General features: G+C 38.7%; 2 protein-coding genes across 5 annotated transcripts in view; one reads left to right on the forward strand and one right to left on the reverse strand.

Moving 5' to 3' along the window:
* The window catches only part of FBXL13 (F-box and leucine rich repeat protein 13), a 192116-nt gene that overhangs the window by 44584 nt on the left and 125876 nt on the right, over positions 1-21656 (forward strand). Inside the window, exon 8 of the mRNA XM_082399421.1 lies at positions 20958-21053. Coding sequence (XP_082255547.1) covers positions 20958-21053 — 96 coding nt within the window. The remainder of the gene's footprint in view (positions 1-20957; positions 21054-21656) is intronic.
* LRRC17 (leucine rich repeat containing 17) overlaps positions 1-21656 on the reverse strand; it is a 170871-nt gene that overhangs the window by 39810 nt on the left and 109405 nt on the right. For 3 of the 4 annotated variants that reach the window (XM_082399401.1, XM_082399400.1, XM_082399402.1), the window contains one exon: positions 12711-12850. The exons of the other annotated variant lie outside the window; for it this stretch is intronic. The gene's annotated coding sequence lies outside the window, so the exon portion shown is untranslated. The remainder of the gene's footprint in view (positions 1-12710; positions 12851-21656) is intronic. 4 annotated transcript variants of the gene reach the window in all.

Below are 21656 nucleotides of genomic sequence, written 5' to 3' on the forward strand. Positions count from 1 at the left end.
TTAGCCAAGACATGGAAACAACCTGAGTATCCATCGACAGATGAATGGATAAAAGAAAATGTGATATATATAGATATATCTAGATATCTAGATATCTATTTATATCTATATCTATATCTATATCTATATCTATATCTATATATAAAGACCCAACCCTTCGTTGGGTCTTCCAGCATCTATTCTTGACCTTGACCTTCCAACTCATTTTTCATTTGCCCACCAGAGATGTCTTTCTAAAGTCATATTTATTCATGTTACTTTCCTGCTTAACATCTCTCCTTGACTCCCCATCGGCTCTAACATTGCCCACAAGCCCTTTCTGTCCCCCTCATTACCTTTCAGCTTCATTCTCCACCATTTCTCCACAGGAATCTTTGGCTCTAGCCATACTGAGTTACCTAGTCTACTACTCAAGTATAAGACACTCTCTCCAGCCATTATGCCCTTTCTGTATAGGGTCCCCTTCCCTTCTTTGACTGGCTCACTCCTGTCTAGGCACAGCTCAGATGTCATCTTTTCCAGAAAGGCTACCTTTGATCTTCTGTCCTCTCCCTTAGTCTTGGTTAGTTCCTCTTCATATGTGTTCCCAGAGCCCCTGAAGCATTTCTTACTGTCTGTTATAACTGTCTATTTTCTGTTTTCCTCTTGGACTGTAAGTGCCTTGAGGACAGGGACAGTGGCTTACATGCTTTGAATTCATAACCCCTAGATGCTCAATAAATGTTGGTTGAATAAATGAATGGGAAATGACTTTTCCCCTTTCAGCCCCACTGCCACAAACTTGGTCTCATTCCCAGGAATTTCTTAATCATCAAATCCAATAGCTTATGCTCACTTCTTCCCTGTTCTTTGAGTAGCATTTGATTATGCTTCTGTTTTTGAAATGCTCTTTTTTTGGAAGGGGGTGGTTCTATGGCATGACACGTCCTAGTCGTTTTCTCTGGGAATTATTTCTTTGTCCTCATGTTAGGTTTCTTGCTCTTCCCTCTCCCCCAGCTTCCTCACAGCACCTGTGGATATTGACCTTGGCCCCTTCTCTTTTCTCCATACTCTCACTAGATCTTGGCGAACACAGATTTTCAAACACCACTTGGTTATGTCAGTATAGATTTGCAATCATGATAGGGACGTTTTCAACTTCCCTACCATTTGGGAACTTTAACCTTTTAAATCTCAATGAATGTGAGGCCAGTTGTACTTTAGATGTGCTGCAATGTTGGGAGAGTGAGCTGGTGTTGGGGGGGAAGACAAATTTAATTTTAGATTCATTGAATTTGAAATGTCAACTGGACACTAAGTTAGAAGATCCTAGAAGTATCTGAGAAGTCATGAAGTCACAGAATCCTACATTTAGAACAACTTCTGAGTTATATGGTCTAACATTTCCCCCAGGACAGTATTCCTCACAGATATTCTTAGAGTCTTAGGGGACAATGTAATAACACCCTCTTCCTTGTCTGAGTTTGGAAAAAATTGGGAAGTAGACAGCTGGAGAGCTAAATATTATCTGATACAGATGGTAGGAAACCATGGCTTAAGACATTGACCAAGGTGACTTGCTAGTACTTTACACCTGGATCAGGCAGACTTACCCTCAGTCACTGCACAGCCTGGACTACCGCAGCCCTCCCTCAGGCTGCTGAGGGCAGCCAGGATGCATGCATTTGCTTTCGAGTCAGGGCAGAGTGGAGCGGGAGCTGAATTGTAGGCCTGGTTATTTCTCCCAAATTCGCCAGTCAGGTACATCCCTCCTCTTCTCCTGGGGAGATGTGAGGGGTGGAGACAGAGCCCTGGAGTGTTACTGAAGTGCTTTCAGATGGGAATATGAGGCCAAGAAAATGAAGCATCTCCAGTAATAGTAACGTGTATCCAGCCTCTGGTCTAACGCTTTCTGTGCTTGAGAGGCTGTTGACTTTGGGGTGCATTCTGTTCCCTTTTGGGGAGGAGTAGGTATGTAATTAGCAAGTTGTTTCTCATATCAAAGCAGAGAAAGCAGCTTCCCAAGCACCTTTTGTCCCTAGTTGTTTCTGCTGCATCCACAAGGAATAAGAACAAATTTGTCAATTCTTAAACATAGCTATGATTTTATTTTCTAGTACCTATGTGGTTACAAATTCCCAGTTCAGTCAACTGTTTATTCTTCTCTCACAGTTTCTAGTCTCAACTCTTCCCTCCTCCACTCCTGCTACTATCTTGGTTGCCATTTTCTGAGAATTCTCTATTTGTAGGTCCCTCATAGAGTGGTATGGACCATGTTTTCTCCCCACCCTGAATGGGCCCAACTTTCTAAATACAGGGGAGCTCTCCAGGTAAATAGGTGGCCTGGATCGCTCTGTACTTTTATACTCAGCTCCCTCCTTATCCTGGTCCTGAGGTTTCCCTTCAAGTAGCAGTGTGAGAGAAAACGACACTAGACAATGTGAATATTCACTCATGTGACTTACTACTCAACACTGAGTCAGATGAGAATCAGTGGGAGTAGCAGCACCCAGGGTGGGTCTTGTGCACCCAGGTTCAAGTTAATCCTTTTACATGGAAAGCTCTGTCTCCCAGATAGAGATACCCAGGTCATTTAAGGCTCTGACCAGTTATGGTTTTATTCAGAGCTTGAGGATTTCCTCATAATGCTGTTTGCATCATGAAGGTATCCTTTGCCAGAGTAATAGGGTGTGGAGAATGCACCATGCTGAGACCCTCAACCCCATGGGGTCTGATCCACACTGTGTTCCTGGCTGCTGTTACTTTTGTGGTTAAAAAATGTAAATCACTCCATATTCCTGCCTCTGCCCCTTTGTTTTGTCTTTCTAATTTCCATACAACATGGCTTATCTGTTTGGTTTTTCCTGAGCCTTCTAATTTATCTTCTATTTTCACTACCTAATTTTTTTTTTGAATTTTATTTTATTTATTTTTTATACAGCAGGTTCTTACTGGTTATCTATTTTATACATATTAGTGTATTCATATCAATCCCAATCTCCCAATTCATCACACCACCACCACCAACCCCCTGCCACTTTCCCCCCTGGTGTCCATACGTTTGTTCTCTACATTTGTGTCTCTATATCTGCCCTGCAAACCGGTTCATCTGTACCATTTTTCTAGGTTCCACATATAAGCATTAATACACGATATTTGTTTTTCTCTTTCACTACCTAATCTTCATGCCTGCCTGCCTCTCTTCTCCTATGCAATGGCTGTCTCCTCCAATCAGTACTTCACACTCAACAGTGCCAAAGTTAGAAGAAATATTCCAAGTGTGATCTGATCAGGGCAGCATCCAGTGCAAGTATCACCTCCCTTAAAATGGACATTCCTGAAGCCCATCTTTGCTCCCACTTTTCCACTGAAGTTGTGCTAGCTAGACTCTCCATTGACCTTCAACAGCTGATTAAAATGTTATGACTTTATTGACCTTTCTGTGACCTGACATGGATGACAACTTCTTTAGCACTAAATCTCTCTCTAAATGCAAATCAAAACTACAATGAGGTACCACCACCAGTCACAATGGCCATCATTAAAAAGTCTACCAATAACAAATGCTGGAGAGGGTGTGGAGAAAAGGGAACCCTCCTACACTGTTGGTGGGAATGTAAGATGGTGCAGCCACTATGGAGAACAGTATGGAGGTTCCCCAGAAAACTAAAAACAGAATTACCATATGATCCAGCAGTCCCTCCTAGGCACATATCCAGACAAAACTGTAATTCAAACAGATACATGCACCCCTATGTTCATAGCAGCACTATTCACAATAGCTAAGACATGGAAACAACCTAAATGTCCATCGACAGATGAATGGATAAAGAAGATGTGGTACATATATATAGTGGAATACTACTCAGCCATAAAAAAAGAATGAAATAATGCCATTTACAGCAACATGGATGCAACTAGAGATTATCAACTAAGTGAAGTGAGTCAGAAAGAGAAAGACAAACACCATATGATATCAGTTATATGTGGAATCTAAATGACACAAATGAAACTATCTATGAAACAGAAACAGAATCATGGACATAGAGAACAGACTTGTGGTTGCCAAGGGGCAGGAGGGTGTAGGAGGGATGAAGTGGGAGGTTAGGGTTAGCAGATATAAGCTTTTATGTATAGAATGGATAAGCAATAAGGTCCTACTGTATAGCACAGAGAACTATATTCCATATCCTATGATGAACCATAATGGAAAAGAATATTAAAAATGTATATATATATGTATAAGTGAATCACTTTGCTGTACAGCAGAAATTAACAGAACATTGTAAATCTAAAATACTTCAATTAAAAAATTATTGAAGAAAAATCTCTCTTTAAACTAAGCCTCAGTGACAACACTCCCTCCTGGTTTTCTGTCCACCTCTCTGAACATTCCTTTTAAGATTCCTCTAGAGGTAATGTGTTCCTATTCACTTCTTGTATGATAGTATTTGTAAAGGCTACATCATTGCTTCTTTGATCTTCTCATTCCATCCTCAATCTCTGGGTGATTTCAAATACATGCTTTAGGTTATAGGCTGTTTACTCCTGACTTTCAAATCTATATATCTCCAGCCAGCTTTCTCTTCTGAGACCCAGGCCACTATCAGCAATACCTGCTGAGTACCTCTACCTGAATGTTCCACAGAATCTACCCCTAGCTTGTCCAACTTAAAGACATCACCTCCCTACTGCCCTTGGGGGACTTCTCCCCACCCCTCCATATTCCTGGCCTTTCTTGGTAAACAGTATCATCACTTGTCACCCAAATCTTAACTGTGAGGGTCATCCTAAACTTCCCCTTTTATTTTTATTCTCCACATCCAATTAGTGATTAGCAAACGATACCCATTCAAGATGTTTTTCCACATAAGAATAAAAATATAAAATGGGATTCACATTTTTTTCAAATTTTGCCATATAATGGGTCTCATATTTTTTATTGCACTATTTTAAATCCACAGAATTCATATTTGTATAAAATGCAACCATACCACACTAAGAACTATGTTACGGTTTTTACCACAAGTTATCTCATGTAATTCTCCTAAAAGCTTTGTGAATTTGGCATTATATTTTCTTTTTTGCAAATAAACGAAATGATGCTTGGAAAGTAGGTTAAATCGCAGTGGTATGGTTGGGATTGGTCTGAGTCTGTCTGACTGAACAAGTCCTTTAAACTTTGTAGAGTGTGAATTATACTCCCTAATATTTGGATGAAAATAAATGTCATATTTATTTATTCCCCTATGTCAGGTCAGTCTGCTACATGTCCCCACCCATTTGGCAGCCAGTAAAGTCAATCTCAATCATGAAATGTAATCCTAATCCCCCTTGGCCCCTGCTCCTTGTTTGTGCAAGAGTCTTAGAGGTCTCTTAGAACCCAAGTACCCGAGAAGAGCACTGGACTGGAGCCCACCAAGTCCAGTGCTGGCCACCACACCTGTGCTTCCTAAGTTGATTCAGTCCCTTGAAGGCAGGAGGCTCCACAGTTTCTGAACCAAGCTTGGGCACAGGGATTTTTACCACGGCACTCAAGGCAGGCTTTTTAGAGGTCAGTTGCTGTGGCCTTCAGAGGGCTCCCATTAGGGGGCCTGTCACCTCTTAGGAGGGTTGGCATGGGAATGCAGCACAGATGTCTGCCATAAGCTCCCATTCTTTCCCTAAGTGGTGAAATCAGGAATTGAGGTAGGGTATGTTTGAATCTAAGTCTTGTTTTTTCCTCTACTACATCATAATGCCTGTGCTTGAACTTGTGTTGAACAAAACTGCTGAGGTCTTTTTTATCTGAACTGCTGGCCAGCAGTTTTACCTTATGTCACTGCTATTCTCAACCTAAACACAGCAGTTCCTGTTATTCCTGTTCAATTTCATCTTGTTGATTTTGGTTCTAGTTCCAATATTCAGTGCCTTAGCTATGTCGTACAGCCTGTGGAATTCACTGCTTTGATAAACATGATGCTTACAGTCTTATCAATGGTGAAAAAATGCTTTACAAAAATCCTGTCTACTCTTCCTTTCTGGGGCTCATTCTGCTGCCCTGAGCTGTAAGATGCCTCTCTGGCTTTGCTTTTTTGTGTTTTTAAAATCAGTTTTCTATCCCTATTTTCCCCCTTCCCACAAGACCTTGTATTGTATGGAAAGTGGGCGTGGTTTATATGCTGGTGGGACACTTAACCAGGATCACGACCACCAGGGTGGTGCTAGTTCTGGGTGGAGTGAGGGGAAGACTGTTCCATAGCTGACTGTGGTAGAGAATGGTCTTCAGAGGATTTGGCCAAACAGCCACAGCCAGGCCAGGTAGTGAGCATGGATGAATTCCCATCTGGTGAGAGCCCTGCAGGTGTGTAGAACACAGGGATCGGGGTATGGCAGCTGTCAACATGTGGTGCCCATGGCGACAGGCAGGTGATGAGGGACAGGTGGTCAGGCAGACACGGAGGGTCTGTATACAGAGCTAAGGGACCAGAACAAGCAATGGAGGACCCCAATTCAGGTGAGGGTTGCCAGAGTTAGCAAGTAAAAATACAGGATGCCCAATTAAATTTAAATTTCAGGTAAAGTTTTCTTTTCCTTTGTAGTATAACTTTGTCCTGTACAATATGTGGCACATACTTATACTAAAAATTTATTAGTTGTTTATGTAAATTCAAATTTAATTGGGCATCCTGTACGTTATGTAGCAAGCCTAATCCAGGTAGAACTGGAAAATGGTGTAGAGTTAGGTCCCTCTATCTTTGGACTAGGATAACAATGGACACATAACAGGGGTCTTCTAAGAATTAAAATGAAATGCCTAGCACAGAGGAAGTGCACAATAAATGTAAATGCCCTTTCCACCTTCACACAAGCTTCTTTCCGTTCTTATTGAAAGTGTAGCATTAAAATTTTGATTAGGTAGTTGTCATAAATAAAATATCATATAAGCCGTAAGAATGAACAAACTCTTTGCGGGAGAGAATTTTTAAAAATTTGCTGGTGCCTAAGGGTGAGCCTTGGGAAATACCCATGATTTAAGAAAAGGCAGGGAAGCCAACTGGGGACTGTTATGGTTAATTTTATGTGTCAACTTGAATGGGCCATGGGGTGCCCAGATATTTGGCTAATCATTATTTCTGGGTGTGTCTGTAAGGATGTTTTTGGATGAGATTAACATTTGAATTAGCTCACTGAGTAAAGCAGATGGCTCTCCCCAGTGTGAGTGGGTGTCATACAAGCCATTGAAGGCCGAATAGCCAGCTTGCCAACTGCAGAGCTTCGACTTCTCAGCTTCCATAATTGTGGGAGCCAATTCCTTATTGTGTGTGTGTGTGTGTGTGCATGCATATGTATATATCCTATTGTTTCCCTAGACTAATAGAAAAATGGAGAGAGCAGAGAACCAGGGTGGAGAGTCAGGGAAAAACCAGGATAATGTGGCATCTTGGAAGCTGTGAGGATAGAGAATTTACATTAAAAAAACAAAAATGAGGTTCACAGTAAATGGTTAATGTCACTGTCTTTCTGGAGCTAAAAGAAGGTCCTAAAGAAAAAGTTCTTGACTTTAGTTTCTAAAAGGGTAATATTTGTTAAATCTGATTAATGGATATGTGCTTATTATTAATTTCTTTCTTCCTCTAGATGCTTAAATGTTTCATAATATTTTACTTTGCTTTGATCTGAATTTCCCAAACTTATTTGGTCACATAATTATTTTTTCCTACCAAATATTTTTTAATATTTTAAGTAACACTTGTGGAAATATTGGTCTATATGTCCCTGGGATCTAACTCTTGAATGTCAGGCTATAACCACCAAACCATAGTTCAGACCCATATGGAACTTATTATATTCAAAACAATATTTTGACTTTTAATGGCATTTGGGAATCATAGTAGAATGTTTTTTAGGATACTGTCTCCTAGAGAGCATATATCTCCTTTGAGAATAAGTTTAAGTTAGGGAGAAATAGAAGAAAGATACAGAGTGAAAAACTCACATTAATTTATTATTTTTCCTTAAGATTCTATATACATGAGAAGAAGCTCACAGTTTTTAGAATATCTACCATTTTATACATCAGAAATACTGCATTAAAAACACAAATAGCTTCTCTAGAATGTCCTACTTTGGGTAAGCAGAACAAGATAGTTGCTACGAATGGTCCAGGAATTGAAATAATATTTAAATTTTTTAAAGATTAAGTTTAAATAGAACATGCAATTTAGCCATGGAAGCAGATTAATTGTTAAGTGTTCTACTCTTGGGAGTTCTATTTCTAATGGGATATGGTTAAATTTTCCTCTGTTTGGAAGGGAAAGTGTTGTTATATTTTTTGACATTAGATGTTGTGCAAAAAGGAATGGTTAGTTTAAACAGGGAACAGAAAACTCTTGACCTTGTACTGGTAAAAGTTCCATTTTGATTTTGGATGAGGAGAATGACTTCATTAAACAATTGAGGTTTACTTTCAAACAAATTTTTTCTTCAAGTAAATGGGTGTTTGCAGAATTTTGACACAAATATCTCTTAGGAGAATTTGTCAGAAAAATGATGAAAGTCTTTTCATACTGTCAAGTAGTTTATGATTGGAAAATGTCCAATAATTATGAGGCTTTGGAAAAATATTCAAAATAGAGGTTATATGGTGAGGATTAAAATTTATGCTGAAAGGTGTTTTATGACTCATTCTATTCTAGGCAGGTGGCAGTCAGGTGAGAACAATATATCATTCTAGAATGGGGTAAAGTTTCAGTGGAAATTGTGTAGGGAAATGAATCCTAAATTTAGAAAATCAAAGTATGAATCTGAGCTCTGGATAACTGTGTGTTATGGACTGAATGTTTGTGCCCCTACCAAATTCATACGTTGAAGTATTAACTCCCAATGAGATGGTTAGGAAGTAGGATCTTGGGGAGATAATTAGGTTTAGAAGAGGTCATGAGGGTAGATGCCCCATAATGGGATTGCTGCCCTTAGAAGAAGAGGAAGAGACACCAGAGCTTCCTTTCTTTACCATGTGAGGACACAACAAGAAGGCAGTTGTCTACAAGCCAGGAAAAAAGCCCTTACCAAGAACCAAATCTGCCAGTGCTTTGATACTGGACTTCCCAGCCTCCAGAACTGTGAGAAATAAATGTCTGTTGTTCAAGCCACTCAGTCTATGGTATTTTGTTATAGTAGCCTGAGCTGACTGAGACATTGTGTAACCTACAGCATGTAATTTAATCTCTTTGACCTTCAGTTTCCTGATTTGTATAATGGAGATAAAGCTGATGTGAGCTATAATGTTTGCGAATGAGCCTACCAATACTAAACCAATACTAAACAATCCCACTGGTAGACAGTCAATGGTGGAATGGACCCAAGAGGTTTATTCTGACATTTAAAAGCACTTATGCCTAAGCTGCCTAATGATGACCTCGATTACTAGTGAATGTTTAAATATATTCACATTCTAACAGAACTCTATTTTTAATCTCTGGGAATTGTGAAAACTGGCCCTTTTGAGGCAAAGCAGTGTTGCCAAAAAAGATCTTTGGGGATTTTTCATTTCTTGTCCCTAAATTTGGCTCTATTTGTTCTGATTAACCAGGACACAGGTTGCCCTCAGGACAGAGGTGACAAGAAACAAACAGGGTTAAGAATTTGGCTTGCCCCAAGGGATCTTGCAGATGCCATAGCTCTTTTAGGTTAAGTCCCAGAAGACCCACCAAGCTGGGCCCATCTTGGGAGTGCTGAGGATGGGGATGGTCTACAGCAAGGGTGGCAAACTGTGGCCTATGGGACAAACCTGCCCACCACCACCTATTTTTGTATGAGTTTCTAACTAAAAATAGTTTTTACATTTTCAGATGTTAAATAAAAAAGACCATTCATCTTTTGGTGATTTGTTGTTCAGTGAGTTGAGGACATTTCCTCTTGGCCCACAAAGTCAAAATATTTACTCTTTGGCCCTTTTTAGAAAATGTTTGCTGACCCCTGGTCTAGCAATAACCTAGAAATACTATAGGTTAGTGAGTAAGACCCAGGAAATCAAAGAGGTGGTGAAAGCGTCCTGAAGCTAAAGGTGTTTGCTCCCTACTTTGATGATCTGTTGGGTGGTGGACTGGCAAGATGTTTGCTGCTGAATAGTCAATCCCTCCCCTCTTTCTTGTTAACAGAACCTTGATTTGCTTCAAGAGTCCACTCTGCATGAGCTTCAGGGGATGATTCTCCTGCTTCTAGCCTCCCCTATTTATCTAGTTGTGTATAATCGAAAACCATGATTTCCCACCAATACCCAATTCCAGTGTAACACCACAGGGTTCATTCTAGTTTTCTTCCTTTCCACACTCATAACTACCTTCTCCTAGAGGGAGAAACCTGGCTCCCAATTTCCTAGCCTTTTAAGTTGATCTATCCACCTCTTCCCCATAGGTACCAATCTCCTACCGTCACGGCCTCCTTTCCTGTGCAAGTACCACCCTCCTTACACTCGTCTGGTTCTGACATTCCACACAGGCCAGTCCCCCATCTCAAGAATCGATGTGCTTCTCACACCACTAAGCTCCATCTCCCCCCCAACCCCCCCAGGGTGACCACCTGCCTTATCTCTCCTGGGGTCCCCATTGCTTGACTAGATCACCTTCCTGTGCACTTGGGCTCTAAGCCCTGTGCCAGGGCAGCTTCCTCATGCTGTTGGTGCCCGACCTCTGATACCATGCCCTCACCCCTCACCCCTGCCTCACTTGGATGCCCGCCTCCCCCACTGAAGCTCAAACATCCGCACTGGGTAGCCCTCCTAAGTGGACACCCTCCTCTGGGAGCGGCTATTACTCACATTCCACTCAGAGGCCTACTGTGTTAGTCCCACCTAATAGGTTTAGAAAGAGGAAGGGTTTGGGTTTTCACATCCCTCCATCGTTCTTTTATTCTCGGGCAGAGGACCAGGCCTACCTGAAGGTTGTGATATAGACTTTGGCACATTATGTGTAATGGACCAAAACTGAACCTTTAATTTTTATTATATCTTATTTCCATCAAGAGAAAGGATCTTTTCCATTTCTCCAGCTTTGAGGTATGGTCTCTTGGTTTAGAGCTCACTAACAGACTCACCTACTCAGTCATTGGATAGAGGTACCAGTGAGTGGTACCTGACTTAGCTTAGTGGAAATCAGCCTTTCACAGGCATGTTTTTCTCATTTCTACTTTTTCTCTTGTATAAACCTCAAGAAATACAGATATCTTGACCTGAAGGGAATCCCTCTTCAGCTTTACCAAGCAACTTGAATATATAGGCCTTGCAGAATGACTTGGCCAGCATGCACGTTACAGCATTTTGTAAACCGAGTGCTATACAGTTGCTCAGGAGGCATTGCTACAGTTATTTGATGGTGCACACTGTTGCATAATTCTGTGATGCATAAATCATGTCTGATTTAGAAGATTTATACTGTAACATTTTTCCCCTCCAGTGCCAATAGTGTCTGGACTTATTTTTGTTTGGTTTCCACTGTGCTTACAGCAAGAACTCCCACATGAAATGCATTACTATCCAGGCAATCTAACAAATAAGTAGGGAGTGCTGGTGTTACTAGAGAATAGATTTAATTCTCATGAAGTTCTTTTTTTTTTAAGAGCTGGCTTGTCTTGGAAAGCAAGGAATTACAAAATCTTAGAATAACAGAATCTTTGTCTAGGAGGAACTTAAAGTTCATCTCTTCCAACAGTATCTCCTTGGTAACACACTCAATGTTCTATCATAGTCAGTAAGCAGACATCCTTCCTAGTCAGCCCACTTCATTTTAGCTCTTCCTTGATCCTTCTCCCTGCTCTTATGTGGAACATATGTGCTGATATGTGTTCCAATACCAATCGAACACCACAGAGGGTTAGAGAATATATTTAATTCTCACCATGACCAATATACATTCTTTTCTTTTGGAACTTGCTTGCTTGGGAAAGCAGAGAATTACAAAATCCTAAAATCATAGAGTCTTTGTGCTAGAAGGGACTAGCCTAGAGGACTTTCCTTACGTAAAGCTGAAATCTGTCAACTGTTGATTTCCACCCAGGGATGCTAGTTCTATCATTTGAGGTCAAAATGAAAATATCTGTTGTACACCTGGTGCTTCAGCTTACTGTCAGCATTTCATAGTCTCCTCATCCCAGGAACCATTCCTGGTCTCTTGCAAGTGTCATTCATTACCACGTGAGTCAGGAGGAGTGAGGAGGGGGCATTAAGTGTGAAAGGTCTCAGACTCTAGGTAGACTCTTCTTCCAGCTGCTGCCATATTCCTTAGCTGGGATCATATACCACCAGCACCTGTTTTGACTGCTTAGGGGCAGAGCAGGCTTCCTTGAACTTGTGAATTCTTTTTCTTTTGTTCTTCCCCTACTAGGGGTGCAAGGTTCCTCTCTCTTATTTTGTCTTCTTTGTTACATCCCTCCAATTCCCTTGTGATATGGGCTTTCATTTCTCTAGCTCACCTCACTATGTTTTCACGACCACTAGATGTTCATTCCTCTCCTAAAGATCCCAACTCCACCTGGCACATACTGGGTACTGACTGATGCATATTAAATAGGAAGACTGAATAGCCTCATACTTGATACTTATATATAGTTTCATGGTATTAAGTTTTCTTAAAACTTCGCCTTTTATTCTCTGTCACATCTTGTCAGTTTTTTTGCTGTTGTTGTTAGAATCCCTTGCATAGAATAACCACACAGTAATTTTCTATGGAATTGAATTAGAAATCCACACTCACCTGCCCTGATGTTCTTCCCAGGTTTCCATGTTGGCAACAGACCCTGTTCCTTGTGGAGTTATTTTCCGTTTTTCCAAGTGTAAACGCATATGAATGTTTTAGAACTCTCAATATATATTGCACAACAATGGCATGACTCCCTAGGAGAAAGTGTAAGTTTATGGTAATTGCACTTAAATTCTTTACAAAAATTTATTCCACACTAAGATGTGGAAAACCTGCCTCTTAAATATTTCTGGGTAATATTCTATAGAATTAGTGAGGTATGATTGTCATAGAGCAGGTGCTTAACAATAAGTGTTAAATGAACTAGTGAATAAATTAATACCACATATTGGAAATGGCATTATATGGTCTTTTTCTATTAGCCCCTTGCTTTTCTGCTAGGTAGACAAGAATGCAGGAATGCCTTTCATATAAAAGTCTGTCTCCATTTTTGCACCTGGATGATGGGTACAATCCAGTTAGAAATGGACTTTCTTTTGGTTATAAATAATATTCTGTTAGAATTCTCATTCAAAAGTAATTTAATTACATGATATGGGAAAAATAAACCTTTTAAACTTAACATTAAAGATCACACAATGGCAATACAATTAGAAGTCTAGTTTTAACTATCTGGCCATGAATCACAACAGTAATCATAAAATTTTCAGTATGGAAGAGGCTTTGGGAGATTATCTCATCAAAGACCCTCATTTTGCAGATGCGGAAATGGACTCAGGGAAGTTAGGTAATTGAAATGAGTAGTATCGCTCCAAATTTCATGTCCAACCAGAGCCTTAGAATGTGACCTTGTTTGAAAATAGATGTAATTAGCTAAGATAACACCACACTGGATTAGGCCGGGTCTTAAATCTAATGACTGGTTTCTTCATACAAGAAAGGAGAGGGAGATTTAGATACACAGAAACACACAGGAGGGAAGAAAGCCATGTGAAAAAGATTGGAGTGATGTAGCTACAAGCCAAGGAATGCCAGGGAATGCCAGCAAACAGCAGAAGCTAGAAAGAGGCAAGGAGGGAGCCACCTCTAGAGCCTTCAGAGGGAGCATGGCCCTGCCAACACTGTGATTTCAGACTTGTACCCTTTTCTGTTGTTTTAAGCCACACAGTTTGTGATAATTTGTTACAGCAGCCTTGGGAAACTAAGACAGTAACCTTCCAAGGAGTAGCAGTGACTCTGAAATAAAGGCTCAATCCATCCTGAGCAGTGGCGTGTCCATTTCCTTGTGTGTTGAGGAGACTCAGAGGTGCTCTCTTCAGTGACTTTATGTCTTCATTAGTTCTATTACAGTTTGCTACCCTTAGGGCTTTGCTTTCTGGCCCCCTCTTACTCCAAGTTGTTCTTACCCAACTCTTACACAAGTCACTTGTTCTCACATTGCTTACAGTCTCAGAAATTTGGCCCTACACTTTTACTGCTTTTCTGTGCTGCTACTTCTCTTTTCTAGGTTGTCTTTACCCCTGGGCATAAACCCTGTCTATTATAATACTTCCTCAAGTATAGTATATGTGCAAAACTGTACAGGTACACTTTTCAGGCCATCTGATTGACCATAATACCTTTCCAGTACTTCTAGGCCATTTCAATGACTGACTTAATTTGTGGCACATTTTTCCCTTTGCAGCACATACAGACAAAAGGTAGAGTTTTTACTTTCTGATAAAGTCATCTGATGCACAGAAGTTTTAAACTTTGATGAATCTTAACTTATTTTTTCCTTTATTGCTCATGATTTTGTTGTCATATCTAAGAGTCCATTGCCAAGCCCAAGGTCATGGAGATTTACCCCTATGTTCCCTTCTAAGAGTTTTACAGATTTTTAGCCTTACATTTAGGTTATTGATCCATTTTGAGTAAATCTTGTGTATGATGTGAGGTAGGAGGTCCAAAATTTATTCTTCTGCATTTTGATATCCAGTTGTCCCAGCACTGTTTGTTGAAGAGACTGTTCCTGCCACATTGAATGTTCTTGGCATCCTTGCAAAAATCAATTGACCATAGATGTATTGGTTTATTTTTATACTCTTAATTCTACTACAACAGTCTATTTACCTATCCTTATGCCAGTACCATGCAGTTTTGATTACTATAGCTTTGTAATAAGTTTCAAAATTGGGAAGTGTGTCTCCTTTAAATTTGATTTTCTTTTTCAAAATTGTTTTAGCTACTTGAGGCCCCTTGCAATTCCATATGAATTTGAGGATTGGCTTTTCTGTGTTTCTGGAAAAAAAAAAGGACCACTGGCATTTTGATAGGGATTATACTGAATTTGTAGATCACTTTGGGTAGTATTGACATCTTAATATTATTCGTGTTAGTATTACCTATTCCTTGGATATTTGATAGAATAGTCCTGTAAACTCTTTGAGCCTGTGGGTTTGTTTGTTTGTTTTTGGTGTTTATTCATAGGCAGATTTCAAAGTCTGATTAAATTTCTTTTATTGTTATTGTTGTTATGTCTTCCAATCTATTAACTTGGGATATTTTTCCATTTATTTAGGTCTTCTTTAATTTCTTTCAGTAAAGAAAGAAATTTCAAGGTACTAGTCTTCCACCTCTTTAGTTAAATTTATTCCTAGGTACTTTATTCAAAAGTGAGGTTTTTAAAATAAAATATTTTAGGCATGCAAAGAAATATAATATAATGAACACCTGTGTAATCACTACTCAGTTTAAGAAATAAAACTTAACAAATACAATTAAAGCCTCTCTAACTGCATTTTTCCCCCTCCCTTAGAAGTAACTGCTCTCTTAAACACCATACACAAAAATAAACTCAAAATGGATTAAAGACCTAAATGTAAGGCCAGACACTATAAAACTCTTAGAGGAAAACATAGGCAGAACACTCTATGACATAAATCACACCAAGATCCTTCCTGACCCACCTCCTAGAGCAATGAAAATAAAAACAAAAATAAACAAATGGGACCTAATGAAACTTAAAAGCTTTTGCACAGCAAAGGAAACCATAAACAAGACCAAAAGACAACCCTCAGAATGGGAGAAAATACTTGCAAACGAAGCAACTGACAAAGGATTAATCTCCAAAATATACAAGCAGCAGCAGCTCATGCAGCTCCATATCAAAAAAACAAACAACCCAATCCAAAAATGGGCAGAAGACCTAAATAGACATTTCTCCAAAGAAGATATACAGATTGCCAACAAACACATGAAAGGATACTCAACATCACTAATCATTAGAGAAATGCAAATCAAAACTACAATGTGGTATCACCTCACAATGGTCAGAATGGCCATCATCAAAATATCTACAAACAATAAATGCTGGAGAGGGTGTGGAGAAAAGGGAACTCTCTTGCACTGTTAGTGGGAATGTAAATTGATACAGCCACTATGGAGAACAGTATGGAGGTTCCTTAAAAAGCTAAATATAGAACTACCATATGACCCAGCAATCCCACTCCTGGGCATATACCCTGAGAAGACCATAATTCAAAAAGAGTCATGCACCACAATGTTCATTGCAGCTCTCTTTACAATAGCCAGGACATGGAAGCAACCTTAGTGTCCATCGACAGACGAATGGATAAAGAAGATGTGGCACATATATACGATGGAATATTACTCAGCCATAAAAAGAAATGAAATTGAGTTATTTGTAGTGAGGTGGATGGACCTAGAGTCTGTCATACAGAGTAAGTCAGAAAGAGAAAAACAAATACTGCATGCTAACACATATATATGGAATCTAAAAAAAAAAAAAAAAAAGGTTCTGGAGAACATAGGGGCAGGACAGGAATAAAGACAGAGATGTAGAGAATGGACTTGAGGACACAGGGAGGGGGAAGGCTAAGCTGGGATGAAGTGAGAGAGTGGCATGGGCATATATACACTACCAAATGTAAAATAGATAGCTAGTGGGAAGCAGCCGCATAGCACAGGGAGATCAGCTCGGTGCTTTGTGACCACCTAGAGGGGTGGGATGGGGGGATGGGAGGAAGACTCAAGAGGGAGGAGATATGGGGATATATGTATATGTATAGCTGACTCACTTTGTGATACAGCAGAAACGAACACAATATTGTAAAGCAATTATACTTCAATAAAGATCTTTAAAAAAAAAGTAACTGCTCTCTTAAATTTAGTGTTTATCATTTCCTTACATAGTTTGATAGGCAGAATAACAGTCCCCCCTGCTACCCGCCCACCCCCCGCCCCCCAATCCTCAGAACCTGTGAATACATGGCAAGAGTCTTTGCAGACTCAAGTTAAAGATCTTGAGATGGTGAGATTTTCCTTGTTTATCTAGGTGGATCCAATGTAATCACAAGGGTCCTTATAAGTAAAAGAGGGAGGTAGGACTGCTTGTAAATACATCTCTCCAAGGGCCAGATAAGCACCAGTGTCTCTAGCTTTTATGATCTACAGATGTCTTCCAGGTCCTGGGACACATATCTCCTTGAATGTAAATTATTAGGGATCTTCCTGACATCTCGGGAGCTTGACCTAGGGAACTAGGCCAGATTATACACATTTGACCTTCTTGGGGAGACAAGAGAAGTTTTATTATCCTTTTAGATCAGAGAAATTAACTAGACAGATAGCTACAGATCTAATCTCCATAGTATGTGGAAAGTAAAATGTTTATAGAGGAAGTGAAGACAAAACATTACCTTTTTATCATATAGATTTCTGTCTCCAGAGGCTAGAGCTTTTTACAGGAGCACTGAGGAATCCAGGAAGGATTTTTATTTCCTCACACTGATTTATCAACAATTGAGAGTTTTGATATAATCTTTCATCATGATTGTGGATTTGTCAATTTCTCCTTGCATCTTTGCAGCTATACTACTGAATACTTTCATTTAGAATTGTTATATATCTTTAGTAAATTATTTGAATTGTTTTCTTTAATTATAATGTAGTGACCCTCTTTATCAAATAAATTTTAAAAATCCACCTAAAATACAATACTGAACAAGATGAACACAACTGAAAGGAAATTTGATAGCTATATTGATATGAGAGGGGAAAACTTTAAAGCAAAAGCATTATTAGGGATAATCTTTGTCTTCCAAGCAGTGAATTTTGTTAAATTTATTATTACTAGATATACTTAGATTCATTTTTCTCATCTTATTTTATACTATTTATTCTCTTTTATGTGCTTCTGTTTTGTCCTTTCCTGCCTTTATTTACTGAATTTTAAAAGCTACCCCCTTGTCCCCATTTTCATGTGTTAGAAGATACCCATTCTATTTCCACTATTTCGATGGCTTCTCTTAAATATTTTTGACATGTGCATTTACCTTAATAAAGCCTAAAGTAAACTAATAGCTATACTTTCTTCCTGACTAATTAATGGAATTTAGAACATTTTAACTCTGATTACTTTCTCCAGTCTTAGAATATGAATATATTCTAGTGGTTTTGTCCCTTGTTTTTTGTACTCCCATGTGTCATCATCCTTGTATATTTTTATAAGGTTGCTGGGTTTACCCTTATGCTTATTAAATTTCTTTGCCCATCATTATTATTTCATCTCACTCCTTTCCTCTGATTTCAATGTCCTTTAAATAATTTTTTTTTTTTTTTTAAGGCATTGTTTACTTTGTTTATTTATTTATTTTTGGCTGTGTTGGGTCTTCGTTTCTGTGCGAGGGCTTTCTCTAGTTGTGGCAAGCGGGGGCCACTCTTCATCGCGGTGCGCGGGCCTCTCACCATCGCGGCCCCTCCCGTTGCGGGGCACAGGCTCCAGACGCGCAGGCTCAGTAATTGTGGCTCACGGGCCCAGTTGCTCCGCAGCATGTGGGATCTTCCCAGTCCAGGGCTCGAACCCGTGTCCCCTGCATTGGCAGGCAGATTCTCAACCACTGCGCCACCAGGGAAGCCCTCAATGTCCTTTAGAAGTTGTTTTGTGATGGGTCTATTGGAGGCAAACTCCCTCAGTCTTTGTCGTAGAGTGTCTTTACTTAATACTCATCCTTGAGTTGTAATTTACTTGCATGTGGTGTCTGAGATTGGTAAGTATTTTCTGCTGACTATGCTTTCTGTGACTGCTAAGTGACATTCTTTTGTAGGTAATCTGTCTCCGGTTGCATTTAAGGTTTTCCTTTGCTTATGGCCTTTTGCAATTTCACTACAAACCCATGGTATCTTGATTATCCTGTTTGGGATTTCTTGTGCTTCTTAAATCTGAGAATTGTTGCTTTTCATCAGTTCTAAAGCATTTTTGCCTGTAATATTTTTGAGTTTTGCTTTGATTCCATTTGCTCTGTTCCTTCCTTCTGGAAATTCTATAAAGATATATAGAATATTGGACCTTTTTATGTTATATAATGTGTCTCTTAACCTCCTTTATATTTTCCATCTCTTTATCTCTCTGTGCTTTATCCTGTGTAATTTCATTATACATAATCCAGTTTGCTATTTCTTGTATTAGCTGGGTTTCTTCTGCTATTTAACTCATCTGTTGAGTTTTTAGTTTCAATCATTATGTTTTTAATTGCCATTAATTTTATTTGGTTTCTTTATAAATCTGCCCAGTCCTCTTTCAACAATAGCTTTTCTCAAGAATTTTTTTGTCTTCATCACCTTAATGTTTTCATGATTACTGACAATTTTATTTATGAAGTTATTGTTTTTCTGTTGTTGACTCTTGTTGGACTTTTTTTCCTTCCTGTGTTTTGTAATTTTTATTGAGAGCTCATTTTGTTGTGGCTTAATCTGTAGGAATTCTACAAGGCCAGGTTTGAGGGTGTGCTTCTTTAGAGAGAGGGTATTTATTTCTGCCAAATGCCCCATAGTTACTACCAAGTTGGAAACTCTTTTCATGTTAATGTATCAAATACAATTACAAAGTTAATAAATTCAAGTTAGATCCCACAAATAATTAAAATTCAAATTCCAATGCACACAATAACTGGTCTTTGGTTACAAATTCTTTGGGAAATTTTTTTCATCCCAGGCTAGGTACTTTAGTTTTTCTCTTGTCAATAGCAGTTTTTTGTTTTGTTTTTACATCTCTCTTTTTTATAATCCTGGATTTCTCTCTCTCCCTTTCTCTGTCTCCTTCTCTTTCTCTCTCTGACTCAGTTATGACCTCCAGCTTTGTATAAGCCTGGTAACTTTTTCTGTCCCTGCATGGCCAGTAAAATCTGAACCTAATTGTTATGAAAAGCAGCAACCACCTCCACCGTTCTCCCATCCTAAGCAGCTATGGCATGGATATCTTATTGTGCGTCTGGGTTTACAAAGACTGGGGCCCTGGGTATTTTCCTTACTTTCTTGAAAACTCAGTTATTTTTTAAAAACAAATGTTTGTTTTAGAGAGTAGAAAAGTGATTATTAGGGGTTATGGGGTAGGGGAAATAGGGAGTTTGGAAAAAGGGTATAAACTTTCAGCTATAAGATAAATAAGGTCTGAGAATCTAAAGTAATACACGGAGATAAATAATCTAATACACTTTAGATTAAAAGTAATCTAAAGTCAACTAAATAATGACGATGGTTGATAACACTGTGTTGTATAATTGAAATTTGCTAACAGAGTAGAACTGAAATGTTCTCATAAAAATAAATAAATAAAGATAAATATGTGAGATGTTGGATATGTTTAATTTAACTAGATGGGGGAATCCTTTTACAGTGTATACATAAATCAACTCACTATGATGTACACTTTAAATATCTTACAATTTTATGTCAATATACCTCAATAAAGCTGAAATTTTAAAAAATTTAAAAAGGAAATATTTTTTAAAATGTTTGTTTTAGCATTTACTGATGTTTTGTATCAAGAGGATTTCCAGATTTTCTAGTCTACCATTTTTCTAGAAATAGAAGCCAAAGTGGGTTTATTGATCTTTCCCAGGAATCCTATAACTTTAAAAAGAATCCAGTTCAGCAAATAATTATTGAATGGCTTCTATGTAGTACCAGCTACTATTTAGGGAAATTATTCACTTTCTAGCAGAATACCACTTTCATTCAGAAAATAAAATAAATCTACCTATCTTCCTCACCATCCTTCTGCAACTATCAATTTGATCACATTATATCAAAGACATCATCAGATAAGTTCTAGAACTCTAGATAAAATTCCTACCTTCAGATAAAATTCAAGCACATAAACCCCTGCTACCACAATATACAGATTACATTACCATTATTAACACACACACACACACACACTCACACAAAATGGTAAATTGAAGAGTTAGGTCAAAATTCACATATTTTTTCAAAATTGTGTATTTTTTTCTTTGTGTTTAGATTTTCTCCTACCTCAGTTTAAGAGATGTGGTAATATGTGGTCAAGTTAATCGCTCCTGGTTGTTGATGACACAAATGAGCTCATTGTGGAACGGTGTAAGTAGACACGACCTGAAACCATGTCTTTATTCTAGTTCTCAAAGGAGAATAGACTGCCATAAAGCCACCTGTAATGGGGACTACCTTCTTCCCTGCTCCACAACATGGGGCCACAAAAAGTAGGTGCATTTGTTTCTCTTTTGTCCAGGCACAAGCCTGAAGGACAAGATAAAAACATGTTATTTGAAGAGATTCAATATGAGTATATTCTAATTTAAATGGTAGAAATAAATTGAATATTATTTTTGGATTGAAACAAAGCTCCATTATATCTGAGTTAGGCTTAACATTGCCTTACTCAAGGAGCTCCAGAGATATATTGAGAAAATGCAAGCAAGGTGCTTACAGTAGAGCCTGGCATGTAGGCAGCACTCAATAAATATTAGCTAATATTGTTGGTTCAAAAAATACAACGAAGCAGCACAAAATATGGAGTAAAGGAAAAAAAATTACTGAGTATGAAATAGGGCTAAAATATACAACATGTAAGCAAAGCTTGCTTGGTAATTCTTAGTGTATTTGCATGCACATGTACACACACACACTCAGGAATTTTCTAATGCGGACTCCTAGGCTCATGCCTCTGTACTGTTCTTGTCA

Source organism: Balaenoptera borealis (genome assembly GCF_965194805.1).
Source record: "Balaenoptera borealis genome assembly, chromosome: 7".
Classification (NCBI taxonomy): Eukaryota; Metazoa; Chordata; class Mammalia; order Artiodactyla; family Balaenopteridae; genus Balaenoptera; species Balaenoptera borealis.